Genomic DNA, 20,520 nt, shown 5'->3' with positions numbered 1-20,520 from the left:
AACTTCTGCCGGTTGCCCGTTTGCATTTCGACGGTTCTCACTTCAATCCTCCTTTCAATCACGCTTTTGACCGGCTTTCTAGAGCCAGAATCGAAAGGGCACACGACGCACCGCCTCCACCTTAATTACACCGACTGGAGCCCCTTTGACAAACGCAATTCGCTTTTGTTTTTGTTGTTTCTTTTCCTCCCTGGTTTGCGTCAAACCATTTCCTCCGATATCCAATTGACGGTTGTCACCCTCCCATCCTCCCGACTGAATTTTTGGTTGTCCAGCGCCTCTCTGTGACACGAGAAGAAGCTTGCTCAGTGGAAGAGTTTCGGGTAGCCAGGGCAAAAGGATACGTGGGATCTTGCAGCGTACCTGCAACTATCTAAGCCACGGGCAAGTGGCCTATATTGGTGGAGAAAACACAAAACACAAAGAACTGCGAAACGGCCCCCCCCCCCAAAAAAAAAAAAAAAAAAATTCTCTTCGGTCATCATATCTGTTGCATTTTGTCTCCAGGTCTTTAGCAAACCTCCCACGGACAAAAGAATCTGTTAGGATTTGACCGCCAGGCTTGGATTGAAATCCTCTCCTCTTCCTGTTATCTCTCTTCCGCGTCGTCATCACATACCCCAGAGGCCAATCCAGGTCGAAGTTCAGCGCAATGATTAGAAAGAAATCAGTGACAATCGTTTGGCCATACACACCTGAACCTTCACCTCGTCTTGAACCTTCTGTGTATCCATCGGAAGACGTTCCAGAAGATTTGGACATGTCGGGGGATGAAATACCGCGGGCGCGCCCCATCAGTATGGTGGCTCGCAAGGATGGGGTCATGGCACCTGGAAGACCAACCTTGGAGGATGTACTTAACAACAAAGCACCCTCACCATATACCCTTGCCGCGTACACCGCCTTTTTATCGCAACAGCATTGCTTGGAAACGCTGGAATTCACTACCGAAGCCAAAAAGTACGCGGATAAATACGATGAAGCATCAGCTAGTCTGGCAGGCATGCCTCTGACCGTGGACACTCAGGAGGGATTCGAGCTGATTCAAGATTGGACACGCATCCTTGATATCTACGTCAAACCCGGCGCCCCTCGAGAGATTAACCTGCCAGCGGAGGAACGAGATGAGCTCATTGATCAAGCATATGAACTAAGACCTCCCCGGCCCGAATCCTTGGATGCGGCAGTGAAACGAATGTACGATCTGATGTCGGATTCCATTTTCATTCCCTTCTGCAACAGCCTCAAACAAGTGACCTACGCACAAACATACAATGCCATGTCGGATTTCATGGATCCCACCAACCTTGAACCGTCACGATTGACATTTGACGAGCGAGCAATGCATCGTCGGATGCCCTCACGACGTCGCCGATCCCCTCCGAATACCTCGGCAGCTTCATTTGAAGCAACACGTTCGCCTCCACAACAACATCGACCAACACAATCATCATCCTTATCATCGGCATTGGGTCGGAACAGCGGGGCCCGGTTATCCACGCATGTGTCACATTCGTCTGCGGTGTCGGAAAGTGCCTTGACAGACAGTAGCGGAGGACCGGAGACCCCACCCCCGGGCGAACCAGAACCTACGATAACACCACCCACCACTCCCCCGACGAGCGAACTGGGCATGGGCAGCGCTAGTCACACGAGCGGAGCAGCCTCTATTCACGTAGCCAAAACGCAACGAAGTGAAAGTACCACATGGAAAAAAGCGATGAAACTGCTTGGAGGGAAGAAGAAGAATGGTAGTTTTGGTAATGAATGACACTCCGGAGGGCATCTTTGTCGTTTCCATCCCGACCTTTCGTGCTAAATTGGCGAAACTAGCATGGAATTCTTTCAGATTCGGTTCATCAGCCGGTCAAGTTGGGGCAATTTGGTCTTGGGATCAGTATTTGGTCACGGCGTTCTTGAAATGGGAACAAAATCGGCGGCATCATGGATATGGATATGCACATGGACATGGATTTGGCTATGACTATAGCTATGGATGTTGGAATGGGATGGGAGATTCACAATGCGACAATGAGATACGAACTGGCATCCGGCGTTGGAGGGATTATTTGCTTGTACACGGGCTGAGCGTATTTGCCTCTTGACTTGTGTTTTTTTATACTTTTTGTTGGAGGGAGGGGAAGAGAGCCGCTGGGAGAAAGTGAAGATATTTGACTTCGAATCCCCTGATGTTTCTTGATCTTGAATTGATAAATGATGACGGGGTCAGTCGCCGTATTAGGACCAGGAGGATGTGGTGAGCAGGTGGGCGCAGGAAAGCGTGGTCGATTTGCACACCCTGGGAGGATTGGATCAGAAGGACACAAATAGTGGAACAGTAGCGGATGATGATCTTGATGATCCCATGTTGAAGTGCATTGTCAGTCCAATGTCCACTACTGGGGAGAGGAATTTTGAGGACCTGGGGACATGGGGTACAGCCACCATCCGACGCCGCTGGGGAACCTCCCAAGTATCATATGACTAAGCTGGCGGGGTTTGATAATAGTATGAAAGAAAAGCTGCCTCCCTGAGGATGGAAGGGGAGAGACATAAGAGAGAAGAGACATCAGCAGCGACAGCAATAGACAAGTGGGCATGGGTGTTGGCATACCTTTTGTGTATCTCGACGTTCCTACCTACCTACCTCGTATGGAAGAGTCTAGCTATCTACCTTTGAAGTAATCCTTAAGCACACACTCCTACCTCGACCTGTTGTGTGATGTCTTGGTTGTTGGTCCGAGTCGAGACAAATGCTGGTTTGGCAGATCCCATATCACCCCTCCAAAATGTGAATAATCGTGAGCTGTCGTGATTATGAGTCGTGAGGCTCGGCGTTGGAATCGCTGCTCGTCAGTGCGCGCTTTTCTTGACATCGCCCCTTAGTCCTAGGATCGACGGCTCCGTCTTCTGGGCTGCTTGCGTTGTGGCTGGGGTCTGCTGTCGCCATGATAGGACGAATCGCCGCGGCTCTCCTGTTCCTCGACTCTCTTCTCCTCCTCTGTGAACCGCTCCTCATCATCATGAACCAGCTCCTCGGGAGGCGTGCTTTCTCGAGCTCGCTTCCGAGTCCTAGGGTTGATAGCTTTGTACATTGAGCTTGCTCTGCCTACCAGATCGAGCTCCTCTGCGTCCTTGAGGTACGTGAAGAGGTCATGTGCAGAGATGAATATCTCATCATCCAAGGATGCGTTTCCGTCGGCGTACGCCTTCGGTGCAAAGTCTTCAAGACAGAGGCGCAGGCCAGCTTGTGGGTCGCCGATTTGGTTACCATCTTCGCTGCGAAACTCCTGAGAGATGTCAATACGTACTGAAGCATATTTAGTTGGTCATGGAATATCTGATCTGGCAAACTTTTGTGCGCAACCAATTCTTCCTCCCCAGCGGCATTGACTTGAATTCGCGGTCGCCATATGGACACAGTAGCCATCTTGCCTCTATAGTCGAGGTCTAACCCCACAACGACGCGGATCTCGGCATCTGATCCGAGGATGTAATCATCAGCAAGACGTGGCAAATCCCGCCTCTTCTGTGGATGAGATACCTCAATGACCACTCCCGGATACTTTGCTTTGATATGTCTAAATGAACCCGTCCGGAGAATGCTTGGTCAGGCTGGGGTCGTCAAAACAGATGGTAGTCGAGGCTAAATTTCTAATATTCTTAGCAAATTCGCCCGTGGAATCTGCTCGACTTGCAATCACGCGCAATTGTTGTAAGATCTCTACAACGACAATTGATGCTAGAACTACATGTACTGAACTAGGCATCCGGAGCACGAAGAGGTACCGAAGCTTGTCCTGGACGAATCCGTCTTTTTGATAGTGTTGTTCAAAGCGCTCGAACTCGGTTGGGGACAGCTTGAAGCGCAGCCACGGGACAGCGAAGAATCCACAGCCAATCTTGCGCTTCTCGACTTGTTTGATAATAGCTTTCAGTCCAGTCCTTGATTGACGCTTCCCCTTCCACTTCCCCTGTTTCTGCATTCTCGATTTCCGCGTGCTCGAGTCCTGCGTCTTCAAGTCTTGCGTCTTAAAACCTTGCTCGGAAGGCGGGGGAGTCAAAGGAGATCGTGGAAGAGGAGTTGAGGATAATTTAGTGGCGCTGGTCGGCAGAACTGTGCTGCTCATTGAGTTTGTGCTTGTTAGCGTTCGTGAACTCATCGCTGCGAGTCGGAATGGTGATGTTAGAGGAGTGATGTTTGAGATGCAGATTTTTTAACCAGGCAGCAGTCTTGTGGGGTTTTATTTAGTGTGCTACTTCGTTGCGCAGCAACCCTGAGAAAATATAGACATCGAAAATGGTTCACCATGGTTCAGGTGGGCGGCGGGGGAATATATGTCTACTTGAGCTGTGAATTTGTGCCAAGAACTCTGGCCAACGCAGTAGTAACCATGTGACTTCACAAATAGCTTAATTCTTGATAACGTAAATCACCACGTGATGACCGCTTGCGAAAGCCGCGATACTGATTGGCTAATCCAAAATTTGGCTCTTTCATTGGTCAAATACGATGGAAGCATTATGTGATCGGACTTGGCAAGGTTGTTCACGCTGCCTCGTGATGATTGCCACTGCCGTCAAAAATCTCTCTCCTCGTTATTCTTAACACTCAACCCTCTCAATCTTTCAAACCTCTCGAATCGCGCCGGGCTTCCTCTCTCTCTCTCTCTCGCAGACGCTCGATCTTAAAAGGCAGGAATACGGTGGCTGTGTTAAAGGTCAGTCTGCTGGCAAAAGATACTACTTCATCGAGCGCTAATATGGCCCCATTAATTCCTCCCGCTGGAGGACCACCGAACCCTTCCAAGCCTTCGGACCGTTCACTGCCCCCTCCTGATCATTCGAATGTTTTATCGAAGAACCAAACCTGTTCTCATTGTGGTCGTGTTAAGTCAATTGATGACTTTAGACCTAGGCGAGGTACAAGGCTTACAGCGACCTGCATAGAATGTCGTGAGAGCGCATCTACATCGAAGAAGCGGAGTACGGCACCTTTAATGAGCCCCGCTCGTGAACAACGTAAACCGAGCTTTGTGCAACCGACGGTGGCTTCTGGAGCTCGCGACCGAACCCCTCGACCTGTTCTCCCTCGAAATCTTAACAGTCAGGACACGCCCGCAGAAAGAGATGCACGTCGACGACAAGCCGCAATTAGCAGAGAACATCGATCTATTCGTCGCGGCGGTGGCGAGCCTTCACCCACGCCCAATCTAGAGGAACCCTTATGGACTACACAAACTCAGTCTTCTCTAGAGGGCAGGGAACCTTCCAGCCAGCGTTCATCGCTCGGGACATCGACGTCTCTCCGTCCTAATACGTGCCGTTTCAACTATCCGGCCGCCCTTCGCCAAGAGCCGGCGGTCGAGAAGGCCATGGGTAGTAGTTATCTACGTTTTCAGCCGGTGCGAAACGACGGCCGACTCAACAACTACAACCGCCTCGTGAGTCTGGCCTGGCTTGCCAATACCGATATCGCTCCTTGCACTGGTTCGCGTGCGGTCCTCAATTACATTGGTAAGTACTGTACCAAGGCTGAGCAGAAATCCGAGAACTATCGGCAGGTGATTCAGCACCTTCTTCCGAATTTGAATGTCACGAAACCTCTGCTGTCGCTCGTGTCGAAGACGATGAATCGACTCATCGGCGAGCGAGATTGGTCGGCACAGGAAGTCTGCCATCTGCTGCTTGACCTTCCGCTGCAGATAGCCAGTCGAGTGGTTCTGCTCGTCGACTGTCATCCGGAATCACACCAAGCGACGACTTATTGCCTAGAGGAAGACGGTGAGTCTCTCAAACGAGGCCAATCTCCCCTGGAGAGGTACAAACTCCGGCCCGAGGAGCCAAAAGACTTAGCCTACCTCAGGGTTTTCCGTCTCTATGACTTTCGTGGTCCTCCGGAAAAGATGACACTTCGTCCCCGTGTATTACCCCGTATCCTCAATTACTTCCCTCACTACAGACCGACGGTGGACGTGGAGGAATATGCCCGTGTAAAGCTAACACTCCATGTTCCCTTTCGAGCCGTGGATGACTTGCTTCGTCTTGATAACTGTGATCCCCCTTTTGCGTCTTTTGCTGATGCATGGAGCTACTGGCAAGTGACCCATTCGCACAATGCGGAGAGTGACTACATGGAGGAGCCACCTCCCGAACCCGAGGAAGATGATTTCGAGGATCTTCACGTCGATGACGACGCCGACGCTCAAGCTTCATGGGAATTGCTTGCCCAGCAACTTCCTGATCATGATGCCGCCGTCCGGTTGGAAGATCCAGACAAGCTAGGTGATCGTGACCTTGATCGCTCGTATGATTGGAGCCCTCACGTGGGTCGATATCCCACCCTTTCTGACGACTTTTGGAAGCAAATGAAGGTGACATCTCCGGCTCACTTGGCCGCCATCTCATCGGCTAATCCCGATGAACTCGAGGTGAAACAGCGACAGCTGTTTAACCATATCGTCAGTTATTACAGTCGAGTTCGGGCCGGGTATAATCCGGCCCAATTCCTCATGAGGTGACGAAGGTGGCCATTCTTGGGTGCCGATCTTTCGCTCGAGGCGAGATTTCTACTACGGTGCCGTCAGCTGTTCTCGGATACAGTTCCCCATCACCAATGCCGCTGCGATCACGGTCCATAAGGCGCAAGGAATGACGGTGAAAAAGGCCGTCCTGAACCTCACGGCTCGTGATTTTGTGGCGGGTCTCAGCTACGTCGCGGTGTCCCGCGTCAAGTCACTCCGAGGTATCCTATTCGAAGAGCCTTTTGATTTCGAGTGTTTTCGAGTGAGAATATCTGACACGGTCAAATCACGCCTAGCCGATCGAGAACGACGTCGTCCCGAGCATGTTGGCTGGACTGCACGGGAAGAGCGTGATATTCCTCTCCGCAGCAGTCCTCCGCCTATTCCGTCCTCGCCAATGGGCCCGCCTCAATCCTAGCCATCATTGTCCGGCAACGACGAGGTTGACCCTGCTCCCACACGACCAGTATCCAGCCGAAATAGAAATGGCCTTCGTGTTCCGATAGTAAATACTCTTCTCCCTTATATGGAACTAATGGATTTTCCCCGTCGATTTCTTCTAATCATCGTACCCCGATTGGCAATTGCCTTTAATAGTGCCAAAGGCCCCTGAGGCGGTCCATAGACTGGATCCGATAGGGGTGGTTGTTAAGCGGATTTAGTTAAATGCTCTCGCTAATCACCCTCCCGAGGGGGGTCCGTAGACTGGATCCGATAGGGGTGGTTGTTAAGCGGATCTAGTTAAATGCGCTAGTTAATCAACCCCCGAAGGTGGTCCGTAGACCGGATCCGATGGGGGTTGTTGACTGGATCTTGTTAATCCAAACCCCCCCCTGAGGGGGTCCGCAGACTGGATCCGATGGAGGGTTGTTAAACAGATCTAGTTAATCACACGTGATCAAGTGCCAAGTATCACGTGTTCAGCGCCCCGCTCGAAGTGGTCCACGGATTGGATCCGATGGGGTCAGCCAATTAGAGCACGTGCTTAAGTGTCGGATTATAGTTTTTCCGGGATACGGCGGCATTGGGCGAATAGAGAGACTCCAAGCGGTAGCCTAGTCCCCTATGGGCTTAGCCCGTACAGGGTGTAGTCTATGACCACCCAACCCTCGACGGATTAACCATTTTCCGGATCGCCGTCATTGGACCCAATCCGTGCCCCCGGGGTGCCCAGTCTATGGACCGCCCAACCCTCAACGGATCAACCATTTTCCGGAACCATGTGCTCCCCTCGGGTCCCGGAAAGGGGCGGCGGCCTTCCATTCGATATCGATATGGTCCATGATTGGATCCGATGAAATCACCCCTTCGACCATCGGATCCAGTCTGTGGACCAACCTGACAAGTTCGATTGATTATACTTGACATTGTCACGGGACCACATGCCAAGGATTACGTAATAAGGGGTTCTTCAGCGCTTCCTGCGTAGCATCCCATCTTGACTCTCTTCGTGCTACGTCTTGTACCTAGAACTCAGAAGGAGAATCAATGCCAGGAAGTTGCTGCGCTGTTGAAGGACCAGCAACACTCAGGAAAGCACCCTTGATGACCTGGCCGAGGACTCGATGGGGCTGAAAACACAGTAGCCGGGGATCATGTTGAACAAAGGGCTATTGAGTATAGGCTCCACAGCTGAAACACTGGTGAGAGGTTTCCATAGACGACGACGTTACTGATGATTGCTCTGCGTAACGACGTAGTATTCGCATGTCTATAAAAGAAGTCTCAATATCTCAACAAGTAGATAGAGAACAGAGCATTCAAGACATCTCGAGTTGCACCCAGTTTGACAGTGGCCCAACCTGCACAACATTGGGCAACTGAGATGGGAATGGTTGAACAGAACTTCCGCATACTCTTTGAAAAACAAAAGAATTGGACGAGCTCAAGGGCGTTGACGAACTCCTCGTCTATCAACGGAGGGGTCATCTACAGTTTAGCATGCTCTTCTATACCACACGGATAATCTTGAAGGGAATGCTAGTCGTCATGATCCACGACGCGCCGCGTGTGTTGATTGAAGCGCTACAAAATGTGCAGACGCTGCAGCAAGAGATATTGCAACAGGGAGGCTTCTGTCGAACAAGGTCTCATTGAACGGCCGAATAGTAGCAAGTGCCCCTTTTGTTGAAAAGGGGGTTATCGGGTTAAACCAACGTGTATATATACCAGCAACCTGGCAGGACCGGTTGTGAGGTAAACAGAGCATTAAAGACATCTCAAGTTGTTCCCCAGTTCGACAGCTTCTCTCAAGACTTCGCGCGCACCTGTGAAAAATTCGATCACACCGGCTTCTGCTCTCCCAACCCTCTCGTCCTCTTCTTGAAGATTGGCCTAGAAAGGGGGAAGTACAAAGCGGATCTCGATGGCATTCAGACCATCCTTCAGAGCCTGAGCTTCAAAACCTTCAGCGCAGGCAGCGAGGGCCCGCCTACGAAAAGTATACTCCTGGAATGCCACAATGCGTGTTGGGTCGCTACCGCCCAGATCATACTACCTGTTGAACCGTGAGGCAATATGTGGCAACACTTTCAGCGTGGCAATGAGTATTCAGCTAGACAATGATTTCATCTATGAGAGCTGAGTACGGACACGCCGAACGGTGGCAACAATCTTTGTCTATATAAACATGCGAGGCAGGACCTCAACTTGACAGAGAACAGAGCACTCCTTCAACTCAAGTTGTACCACAAGTTTGACACTACCATAATCACCGCGACTAAGGACCGATACGATGACAAGAGGCTCCTCAATTCAAATGCAAGGCTTTGGGAAGAGCAAATTAAACGGCTGCAAGACTCGTGTAAGGGTCATTGGGCCACGTATATAAAACACTTGGAGAGTCTCTCGAAGGGGTTTATGGATGTGGTAAAGAAGCCCGATGTGATAGGTGCGGATAAAAGTGTGAATATCGACCGTAAGGATATGAAAGAATTTCTTGCAGAAAGCGCAAATGACGGAACACAGAAGCAAATCGAGCTCACCGCCGAAGAGTGTAGCACACTCGCTTCCTGGAACCCTGATGGAAAAATGAAAGACTCCTGTCTTCTCGGCTACTATTGGTTCTGTACTAACAGGCCGGAGGGTAATCAAGGCCGAATACTGCGAGCTTTTGGTGCCGATATCTGCGCAGAGTCGTTTGGCTTTATAAAGCAAGCTTCGTTGTCCTGGCCGATTAAAGAACAGCCCTTGCCAATGTCCCTCGAGCTGCCTGAGGGGGACCTCGGAGTGGGAGCCAGTCTTGGAGGGAGAGGAAATTCTAGAGGGAGTAGGAACCCTAGAGGGGACCCTTGGATGGACGAAGGAACCTTAAGAGAACGAGGGTTTCATAGATAAACGTCCAAATAGTGAGCTCTCTAGTAAGTAGGAAGGACGTATTCGGTATCCGTGGTATTAACTGGATGGACTCGGAACGCTTCGTCTCCTTCCTCGAGGTCTTCTCTTCACAACTTTCTTTGATCCTTTCTCCCTTCGACACCCACGTTCGTGCTCGCAGAACACTAGTCGAGACAACGGTGATACCTCTCACAAGGGCTGTACGAGGTGGACGGATATAAACATCCATCCTAACCCAGATGACTTTTAGCAAAACTGATTCATTAATACGTATGCTCCGTGGGGCAAATTCCTGCGACAGTCAAGCTCCTGGTCAGACAGGTCTATGTGGGTCTATTTCGAGAAGAGGGTAGCTAATTGAAAGCAGGGGAAGGGCTCAATCAACTAGGAAGTGGGCAAGTATACCGATGGCAGATTTATCTTCAGGTCATCGCCCTGGGGCAAAGAGATCATTTCGCCTTGCGCATTAAGAAAGTCATCTACCCAGAATACTCTACATCGTAGTCCTCAGAACCAAATATACGTCCAGCGCAAAATCCTCATGTATGTCTAAATCACCCGATGTCTTCAACGCCCTCTGAGACGGATGCATGCTAAGAGGCAGGCGTAGCCGATTGCTAGGGGGCCTGATTTGGCCCTCAGTCTGTTGCTCAGGGAGTGCTCAGGGAGCGCTCAGGGATGTTCAGCTAAAGGCTCAGTTAAAGCTCAGGTTAAAGTGGCCTTCGCTCACCCTCTAGAATCAAACCGTAAATGGCAATTAGGTTTTTCGTTCTCGAGTAATATCGGTACCTAGTCGGTGCTTGTCCAAGCAATAAGCAGTCAATCAGCGAAAGTCGATCGACATGGTGCTGGCGACGGACGGATGCTAGACAGCGGTTGAATAGATCAAGACGTCATGTCCAAAGCATCTTGCGCTTCGACTCGAGGTTGCGCTCGGTCGTGTTCGGGATTTGCAGTGTAGTATCTGCGAAGGTACCTAAACGCTTACTAGTGGACGCTCTCAGCCGGTAGTCAAAGGTCCTTTCAAGACCAATAGTGGGATACAGCAAACGAATCCATGTAAGAATATAGAGGACGTGCAGATCGCTATGTTTTAGGAAATGGTTAATGACTACTGGGATTCGTGTACGCTGGTCCAGTGTTATTATCGCTCCATCGATTGAGCATCATTCTAAATACGAAGAAAGATTAGGGGCACTTCGCTTAGTTCAGGCATCCATAATTATCCTCCCGGGCCTCTCAAGCAGCCCGCTGCCCCGAGACCGCACTTCTCATCTTCTGTTCTTCTCCTACACTCTAACCCCTTTTCTATCAAATCAACCACCTTTACCTCTTCTCCCGGCTCGCCTGTTAGATTCATGGACGCATGCTCCATACAGAATGGTGATTGCCCGATGACCAATGATATGGCTCGCTAGCTACTAACAGACTCTCTGGAACCCCCACCATCCCACCATCTATGCCATCGGTCCAACCATCGTCTCCCGGCATTAGATTCCCTCCATCAAGTTCGCCAATCTGTGGAATCTCAAGTCTAGAATCCACCAGCCCAGAACGCAACTTTTATCAAACCTTCCACCATTTCTCGAATCAAATCCGTTTCGGACCACCCATGCCAATTCTTCAGCCTCCGTCTCTTCCCTAACCCATTCTGTGCCATCCCGTCGACTGGTTTCATCATCGGAGACCCTGTTTTAATACATCCAAACCATCACTCTTCAGTTCTACCCGGAAAGTCAATCGATCTACGGATCAGATATTCCTGTCCGTCATTCATCTTGGACCCCCTCTTCCGGCTCTACTATTGATGTCCTCGATTTCCTTTCCTCAGTGTAGTATCCGTTGGGAACCTCTCGTTAAATATCACGATTTGTCTGCTCTCACCAAAACAAAGTCTTCATGTCGGAGCAATCTCTTTGAACAACGTCCTTCCCTGTCGTGGCTGTTCTACCTACCACTCACAGTCTTTTCCACAGAAAAGTTTGACATAAAATACAACCCATAATGCCTTTTACCAAACTCAACCTAAATTCGGCATCGGCCGCAGCTTCACAGCTGAAAGCCATACCAGTTCTTGAACCTTGTTTTTCCCCCTCTACTCTTTGTACATTTTCAGAATTCTTCTCGCTGTGTTCGTGTACCATGATCCTACATCCAAATGCCGGGCAAGTATTCTCACGCTGTCGTATTCGCAAATTACTCCAGTCACGGCGTCATCGGTCCGCCAATTGATCCAGAGTTGAACTACTTCGATCCTGTCCGGGATTTAACGCCTGTTCCAAAGCAGGAGAACATTTCCAGGCCACCATCAGCTCCTCCATTCCATTCCAGAGTGAAATCAACCCCAACCAAAGCATCAAGCCGACAGTCTCCTTTTGTGAATCAACGAGTTACTGATCCTCAAATACCCGAAACACAATCAATATATGATTACCCTTACTCACTTCATGGTGTATCGAACCACAATGGAAGAAAGGTGATTGTGGATTCCGATGAAGAACCCCCTGATAGTGGTACCTCCATCAAGGGTTTTCAGCCTTGTTTACTGAAGTCGTCGCTGCGTCAGCCAACTTCTAATTTCCTTTTTTCGTCGCCTTTTGATTCCTATGCTAGGAATCCCAAACTAATCCCCCAACCTGATTCACCAGACCGAGAAGCAGGACTCCATGACAATGCCAATATCTCAAAACCAATTCAAAACTCTCGCAAGTCCAAAGCTCCGAAAATTGAACCTCGCGATGATGTCAAACATTTTGCAAGACAACTTTATCACCAAAGGCATCTGGAAAACCTTCCCCCTAATTTAGCCAAAAGCCATGCCGAATCTCTTCTTTCCATTCAACAATTCCTCGATTCTTCTCATCATGCCAACAATTGGAATTCGGCAGATAGTCGACGCTCATTCGCCCGGCAGTCCACGTCAGGAAATGGACGATTGACTGCACCACCGACTTCGTTGCCGGGGACACCAAAGACGACAGTGCAGAAGAACCGCCTTGACCACTCTGCTAGCCGTGGGGCTCCTAGCTTCATCGATTCCTTTGATGACGATGATGATGCTGTTAATCAGAGTTCCTTTACACCAGCGCAGACTATCGCGCCTGTTTCCATGACATCCAATAAGGGTGCCCTGGATCAGAAGGCAAATCCTTTGGCAAAATCCCTTCCCAATGAATCGATTCAGCAAGTGCAGAACGACACACTAAGACGACGACGAATCAACATTAATTTCCACCACCCAAACACCAGACACAAGTCTACAGAGGGTGATGGCACTGATGGAATGGGGACTCTCCCACTTCAAAGTCAATCCCCTCTCCACAAAACTCCATCCAGAGACATAAAGCGACCATTCTTACCACATAAATCTCTATTTAATACTCCTGACGACCAGCTCAGTCCTCTGCCTCAGTTTCAATCACCCGAATCCATGACACGAGGCACCGGTGCGTCGAGTCTGGATGCTGATTTTTCAAATGTATCGGATCGAGACGAAGACGACTTCAGCAGTCCAATGACAAATATTTACGTTCACAGACGATGCTACCGAACCGTGGACAAAGATATCCCAAGGAACGAACCACGACCTCGAATTTCCACTAGTTCGTCAAGTTCAAGTTGCCAAGGAAAGAAGACAGCCCAGATATTCTCTCAACCTCCTTCGCAAGAGCCACAACGACAGGCAGGAACGAGAACTCCGGAACCCAGAAAGCATACTCCGATAATTCAACCAGCTCGGGGCCCGAATCGAGTTAAACCTGTCAACCCAATGCCCAATTTTGGCATGCCATCTATCATACGGGGTCCCGAGAAAAGCACCATCTTTAACCCTCAGAACACAACACGGGCAAATCAAACCCTTCCATCCTCTCAGCAGAGGCTTCTTTCTAAGCGGCCACAAAGGTTGCAGCCGTCACCGTTGATCGATTGCACAACAAGGGATCCCCGTCGCCCAAGGTCCCAAAAGTCAGACAAAGCGGCGGAATTACTAGGGACGGAGCCAACATTGGAAAATTGGTGGCTGCCGAACGTTCAGGTGACGAAGAAGAGCGAATTTGGCGCCGAGGGTTTGGAATCGGTTGCGAATGAGCAGAACGGACTCCATGCGCAGAGGGCCCGTTTGGGTATCCATAATGAAAATCAGACCGAGTCTCAATCGCAACGAGTTTCACGTACGCAGGTCGAGGCTGCGGACCGCGCCATGGAAACCGATCTTGACAACTGCTCCATCTCGTCTTCTCAGAAAGACGAAGACATGCACAACGACTATGTCGATGAAGATGGCGATGAGGACGACTTGGGGGAAGAGGCAGAAGCAGCCCTCCCACCCCCAGATATATCCCGCTATCGCGCTTCTGGCTCCTCCTCTGACGCGGACAATGGCATGCAGACCATCTTCCAGGTCCTTCACGCCGGTCCAGATGCTAAGATCTCGAAACATGGCCAATCTAGGACCAGTGGCGGTGGGATTGATCGGCTAGAAGCCATGCTCCGCGAACAGGAAAAGAAGACAAAGAAAAAGAAAGACGGCGCCAAAGGTGTTCTGGACAGGTTAATGGGCCGGTCGTGATGTCTGGGAGCGGATGGATGGCATTTTTGTCAGATTCGGAAATCACCTTTGCCTGGCGTACGCATATGGTGTCAGATACAACGCGATTGGTCGTGACATGCGCTCCCAAGCATGTAGTTCGGCTGTATAGCAAAATCACCTGCTACTTCATAAGCAGGGGGAAAGGTATGGTTTCGCGATGACAGCCTTGGTACCTGGGAGCCAGGGAATGCTCATGACGACAGGGAATCCGTCATCATGGGCAAGGTGGCTCATGATAAACGGGGCTGATCTGAAGAGGTTCAGGGTGAGGAAGGGGACAGCTTCATCCCCAGCCCAGATCAACCCCGTTTATCATAACGTTTCGTTACGAGACCACGCGAGCCACCCTTCGGTGTATGTTCCCAAAGGAGGGCTCGGGAGTGTAAGAGATTAGACATGGGGAAAATAAAACGTATCTTCGCAAAATCGGACTTCTAGCTTGCTTTTAAAATCTTCGGCCAGAAGAATCTACTTTCCAGGAAAGAGTGAAGGGAGTCCGACATTCTCATCGCAGAGAAGGGGCTTTGGAACCCCGAATTTCTTACTTGAACGGAAGTGCTCTTCGATCTCAAGAGAGCACGGAAGGATGCTAGAAAATTGGGACTCGTGTGGGTCATGTCAATCTGAATCAAAGTACGTTGGAAACATTGTGAATTGTATACAATATCGAATGATGAGGTCAGAGTGCTCGCTTCAGCCTTGTTGGTCCCGGCTACATGTGATGACTTGGAGCTCGATGAGTTGGATGATCTCGTTCATCCCATATTCCCCCCGGAATCAGCCTGAACCGTATCCGGTGAAGTGAGCTGAAGCCTCTTTTTCCTGTATCATTCACCGTCTCATTCGCCCAATGAAAAAACGTCTGAGGTGTGGAGAAGATGTATTCCATCCCATTTCTTCGACATGAAGACTCCAAACTGCCGGAAAAGGCCACTAAAACATATTTTCCAAGGTCTATGTTATACCCGTTCCCACGGCTTTTGTGACTTAAGCAAACATACTCGCTCCACCGCTGCTCACGGCCTCGATCTCCTCCTCCGTCCATTGTGCTCGCCAGAATCTCTTGGGGAGCTCACTTCGGTCAAAATATTCGCCTTTCTTTGGCTGGATGGGGCCTAAAGAGCGTCCTGGTGTGCCGCCGATGGCGCCGTAGGTCATGGGGCTCGATGTGGGTGCGGAGAAAGGGGAGGAAGAGAAGCTGTTCCTTTGTTGGCCGCTGAGTGGTCCATGTTGTTGGGCTTTGGATCGATAGGCTGCAAAACTGTCTGGCAGAGATGGTGTGGGAGATGCTGGATGGGCATGTGGCGTGTGGTCTATTGATTCTACAGTCACATTAGGACATTGATAGGGGATAGAGGGTCGTCAGGGGTGTACTAGGTGGCGTTCGTTTGCCAATGAATTTGATCATGGGTGTCCGATGTTGAGTCGTCCGGAGGACGAGTGATGGCCGCATTATGACGTTATTGAGATGTGAAATTGTCGAGGGAGGTCGAAGTCGATGGTTGGTAAGGTTGAGGTACAGGAGAATGACAGGAGGGTATAGATGTAGAATTCGAAGGTCGCGAGCTAGATAAGGGCGATTATCTTTTGCCTTCTAGTGCCTGAACCAGTCTATCTTGCATGTGCCCTTTGACCCTCTGGAGCGAGATATCTCGGGGAGGGAGTCGTGAGTCTGATGGAGCTTGAAGATCCAGTTGTCAAGAAGCTGGCTTAGGGTGAGGGTGTTTTTTTGATCAAGGGGAGAGATATCAGATCTGGGGAAGATAGCAGAGATGTGGATGGTTTTTGATTCCTGGAAAACCGCAAAATTCTAAAGTAGCTCCAAAGAAGCAAACAACGGAGCAGGTGGGATGTTTAGCGGAGAGAAAGGCTGCCGCAGGTTACTGTACAAAGGGCTTTGCTGCGTTTCGGGAACTCGGCGCAAGCCGGGATGCGGACAAGGGTGGGGGGAAAAGGAAAGCTGCATATTTTTCAATCTTTCATCCACACAATCTCGAACACTGTACACCCTCCCCCATACAGTGAGTGGCCTGATTGTTTTTGCTGCATGGCGATCAGCTACCTGAAAACTCATTGCTGTGCATGACACGGCTCTATCGCTTCCCTTTCAGGCGCCTTCCAATCAGCACTGAATGGCGCAATACACGTCTCTCGCTTCGCGACCCGATCAAGGGCTGATTCAATAGACCGAGGCCCATCTCGCAAATGATATGCTTCATGCCTAACGTCCTTTGCCGATTTCCGTCTTCCGAACCTTCAGGCACGCTCTAGTACCGTTTAAATACACCGGAATCAACTTCCTCTTTCGTTCAACATGCACGAATTCGCCTTGTATGGCCAGGTCACCAAAGATGACCACCATCGAATACTCCAACAACTGGCTGGCTACACTCGTATGCAGCCCCATCAGACAATAGAGATACACCTTGTTTTCAAGGCTCGTCCTCCTTCCGGATTAGATAACATTCCTTCTGCTGGCGGGTCCCAGGGTGTAATGCAGCAGGATGTTCAGAAACTGAAAACCATGCTCAGTGGCGGCCTTTACTATGTTCAACTGGTCGGTGAGGTACTCTCCAAGAAACCTACCAAGACAGAAGACGGAGATGTGACCATGGCAAATGGCAATAATGACTCAGCGCCAGAAACGTCACCCGTGAGATGGACACTGGATTTCAAAGACACTCCAGATCCTGGCAAACAATCCGTCAGCACAAGGCTAATCTCCCGGACCCCAGTGGATGAGGGTGATTTAGTCCGGTTCATGGACCTTTTTGGTTACGAGTACGTATTTAAGGCCATCTCCGCCCGAGAATGAAATCTAATCGGTTGCTTTAGGTATGTTTCTCGCTACGTGATTGCGGGCTCTAAATTCTACGACCAGGACACCACCATATTTGTCCACAAAGTCTTCCGCCTTCCTCAAGTTGCAGCATCAGATTTGATCAACGAAAAATCGTTTCTCTCCGATATCCCAGGCCTACAGGAACTGGATGGTTCCGGTGGATATTTGATCCAGGCATCGATTGATGTGGTAGACGGGAACAATGCTGAGCTTAAGGACAGAGCAACTAGACAGTTGTTGGCACTGAAAGAAGCCTTGAGGCAGGCAGTTGATTTGACACCGGGAGATCGATTGGCCTTGGACACACGACTACCTGTTGTTTCTCGTAGAAATTGAACAACTATTACAAAAGGCCTATCAGCCTAATGCCCGTTGCTGACTCATTATATTCACGTGACCGCGAATTTTCTTCAACGCGCCTGTCGCGCGTATTCACCACAAAAGGATTTTTAATTCCAAGAACATTGACGATCTCGACTTTACCCCGGAGCCTCTCAAATTATTTCGTTGCTGTTGACCGAAGCTGGCTTTCCGCTTATGGATGACATCATCGGGCCTGAAGCCTCGTTCTATTTCTGCCACCATTCTTGACGTCTACAAAATGAAGCGATCAGCCCCTCCACCGGCAGGCTCTATATCCCCACCAGTAGTCAAACGCAAAATTGAATCGACTACAACGAGTATGATGTAGCACAGACTTCGATTGCAGAAGCTAACCAGACCCAGATAAGGCCGTGGCGAGCTTCTTCAAACCAGCATCGCAAAAAGAACCGGATAAGCTGATTTGGCGCACCGTTGAAAACAGTCTCATTGTCGGTCGATATGATGCGTCAAGCAGACCAGCTCCATCGCGCTCATTACCCGTCAAGATTGCTGCCTTTGATCTGGACGACACCATTGTCGTCCCCAACGCTGGAAGCAAATGGGCTCGATCAGAAACCAGTTGGAAATGGTGGGATCAGTCAATTCCGGGACGGCTGAAATCACTTCATAATGAAGGTTACCTTGTTGTCATTCTGAGCAATCAAGGAAATATCAGTCTAAAAGATAATCCGAAATCCCTTCGCAAGGATAATCCTGGCGTGGCGAACTTGAAGAATCAGATTACTTCGATTTTCAGACAACTTGATTTTCCCATCAGCATCTATGCGGCGACTGGCCAAGATCGATATCGCAAGCCTCGAATAGGGATGTGGGAGGAGATGCTAGGGGATTATGATCTACAAGCCCAGGATGCTGTGGACATGGCCAATTCGTTCTACGTCGGTGATGCAGCGGGAAGAGAGAAAACAGACAAAAGGCGTAAAGACCATGCGACTACTGACAGGTATACCGCGCCTGCTTTATGGAGCCCCATTTGGTGCGGCCTCAACAGTCTGATGGTGTCGAAATCTAGGGATTTGGCCGCCAACATTGGGATCAAATTCCAAACACCTGAAGAATTTTTTCTCAATGCATCGCCGGAGCCCTACGAACATGTCTTCGAACCTACAAGATATCTTCAAACCCGGCAACCATCCGAAGCCGCCAACGGTACTACAGAAATCACCACAGTCTCCTCGCCATTTACCAAAAACCATCCCCAAGAATTGGTCCTTTTTTGTGGTTCTCCAGGTGCAGGCAAGAGTACTTTTTACTGGGATGTCCTACAACCATTGGGATATGAGAGAGTCAATCAGGACATACTCAAGACGGTGCGTACATCCCCTCCAGATTCTATCCTGTCTCCTGCGCCGTTTTGAATCATTGTTATACCGCCTTACCCCAGCTTTTCAGTCGTCCTTGACTCCGCCACCCACATATGACGGTAGAAGAAGAATGGTTTCGAACTAAGACATGCATCTCCTAACCAGCGTGATAAATGCATCAAGAAAGCAAAAGAGCTATTGGCCGCAGGGTTCTCTGTGGCTGTAGGTATGTATATCATGTCATGCTGTCACTCCCTGTCCCTGTCTCTCTTCATCCATTTCTCCAGCAATGTGTCATATGCTGTACCACGTTATTCAACACACTGTCGTCACCATTTCCCCCTCATCATGACCTGTCACAACGCACAATTGCACATAGGATAAGATGCAAATTCCAGTCGCCACTGGCTATCCTCATTTGGGCCGTTCTTCCCTCCTTCCATTCGACGTGTCTAAACTCTCTAACCGACCACTGAATGCATGACAGATAACACCAACGCGGACATCGAAACACGGTCGTATTGGGTCAAACTTGCTCGCGAATTCAATGTCCCTATCCGATGTGTGCGGTTTACAGCCTCTTCCCGGCTTGCGGAGCATAATGACGCCGTGAGGGCCATGAATCCACATACGGTATGTACTTTCTCGACCTGTGTACTGAATAGACACCACGAGCCACGACATCAGCACTCCACGCCTCGGACTACCAGATCTGTCCATCCTCTCAGGGGTCCCTCATCACATCGTCCTCTGAAATACTGTACAGGTCATACAACCAGAGCTCACACTCCACTCGCAGATGAACCCTGAGAAACGAACTCTTCTCCCCGGCATCGCATTCCGGTCTTTCCTCCAGAGACTTCAGGAACCTACGTTGGCAGAGGGTTTCGAGGATATCTACAAGGTCGATTTCGAGGTATGTCGCGTCCCGTCCATGTGCACTATACTGCGGTCTTGTCGCGAAACGTGGCACGCCAGATATTTCTTTGTCTTCGGACTCTGGGAGGCTCCAACATTGTTCCCTCAATATGGTTGCGCTGCGAGGTCGACAGATCTAGGTCCTGGCACAAAGCTGACAAACCATCTTGCACAACACAGTTCAAAGGTACCGAAGAGCAGAAGAAACTCTGGTCAAGGTATTGGGTGCCGAAGTTCTCAACTTGACCAAATGTACAGCCAATATTTCATCTTCGGTCTGGTTGTCCTCCTGGCCGACCGAACAGCAAGGCGGCAGGACTATTGGCAACGCATCAACCACGAAGATAGTCCTGGACTATTCCGTTGCAATTGGTAAACTCCCTATCACTCCAAGTTGGAATATACGGATCATCCCTGATAAATGGGATCACAAGGTGATATATTTATCTTTCTCACTGTCACCGCAGAAGCGAGATGACCCGACGGCATCATAAAGCAATCGCCCAGGAACCTGATCAGGATTCAAAGATAGGGTTACGAATATGAATCATCGGCATGAATCCACAAAGAATGAATGTTTGACAGATGCCTCTTTTGTACCTTTTCCTCCTTAGTTTGATT

The 20,520-nt window shown here is 49.8% G+C and overlaps 7 protein-coding genes across 7 annotated transcripts; 5 read left to right on the top strand and 2 right to left on the bottom strand.

Annotated features, from left to right (window-relative positions):
* Positions 1–652: 652 nt before the first annotated feature.
* On the top strand, positions 653–1,771 carry Z518_05637 (uncharacterized protein; the record flags this gene model as incomplete). Its single annotated transcript, XM_013416449.1, has 1 exon — positions 653–1,771. The coding sequence occupies one exon, from the start codon at positions 653–655 to the stop codon at positions 1,769–1,771; it is 1,119 nt and encodes a 372-aa protein (XP_013271903.1).
* Positions 1,772–2,888: 1,117 nt separating this feature from the next.
* Z518_05636 (uncharacterized protein) lies at positions 2,889–4,130 on the bottom strand (the record flags this gene model as incomplete). Its single annotated transcript, XM_013416448.1, has 3 exons — positions 2,889–3,310; positions 3,355–3,581; positions 3,790–4,130. The coding sequence occupies 3 exons, from the start codon at positions 4,128–4,130 to the stop codon at positions 2,889–2,891; spliced, it is 990 nt and encodes a 329-aa protein (XP_013271902.1).
* An 870-nt stretch (positions 4,131–5,000) lies between these two features.
* On the top strand, positions 5,001–6,942 carry Z518_05635 (uncharacterized protein; the record flags this gene model as incomplete). Its single annotated transcript, XM_013416447.1, has 2 exons — positions 5,001–6,490; positions 6,561–6,942. The coding sequence occupies 2 exons, from the start codon at positions 5,001–5,003 to the stop codon at positions 6,940–6,942; spliced, it is 1,872 nt and encodes a 623-aa protein (XP_013271901.1).
* A 5,076-nt stretch (positions 6,943–12,018) lies between these two features.
* Positions 12,019–14,430, top strand: Z518_05634 (uncharacterized protein; the record flags this gene model as incomplete). The annotated part of the gene is made up of 1 exon (XM_013416446.1): positions 12,019–14,430. The coding sequence occupies one exon, from the start codon at positions 12,019–12,021 to the stop codon at positions 14,428–14,430; it is 2,412 nt and encodes an 803-aa protein (XP_013271900.1).
* A 1,008-nt stretch (positions 14,431–15,438) lies between these two features.
* Positions 15,439–15,904, bottom strand: Z518_05633 (uncharacterized protein; the record flags this gene model as incomplete). Its single annotated transcript, XM_013416445.1, has 2 exons — positions 15,439–15,773; positions 15,826–15,904. 2 exons carry the CDS (start codon positions 15,902–15,904, stop codon positions 15,439–15,441), a joined length of 414 nt encoding a protein of 137 aa, XP_013271899.1.
* An 861-nt stretch (positions 15,905–16,765) lies between these two features.
* Z518_05632 (uncharacterized protein) lies at positions 16,766–17,629 on the top strand (the record flags this gene model as incomplete). The annotated part of the gene is made up of 2 exons (XM_013416444.1): positions 16,766–17,232; positions 17,287–17,629. The coding sequence occupies 2 exons, from the start codon at positions 16,766–16,768 to the stop codon at positions 17,627–17,629; spliced, it is 810 nt and encodes a 269-aa protein (XP_013271898.1).
* A 265-nt stretch (positions 17,630–17,894) lies between these two features.
* Z518_05631 (polynucleotide kinase 3'-phosphatase) lies at positions 17,895–20,145 on the top strand (the record flags this gene model as incomplete). Its single annotated transcript, XM_013416443.1, has 7 exons — positions 17,895–17,973; positions 18,020–18,620; positions 18,690–18,987; positions 19,147–19,207; positions 19,469–19,614; positions 19,781–19,897; positions 20,080–20,145. The coding sequence occupies 7 exons, from the start codon at positions 17,895–17,897 to the stop codon at positions 20,143–20,145; spliced, it is 1,368 nt and encodes a 455-aa protein (XP_013271897.1).
* Between the last annotated feature and the right edge of the window lie 375 nt (positions 20,146–20,520).

This window comes from Rhinocladiella mackenziei (genome assembly GCF_000835555.1).
Source record: "Rhinocladiella mackenziei CBS 650.93 unplaced genomic scaffold supercont1.4, whole genome shotgun sequence".
NCBI classification, from domain to species: Eukaryota; Fungi; Ascomycota; class Eurotiomycetes; order Chaetothyriales; family Herpotrichiellaceae; genus Rhinocladiella; species Rhinocladiella mackenziei.
Note: the sequence above shows the minus strand (reverse complement) of the source record. Positions and strands in the feature narration are given on the sequence as shown.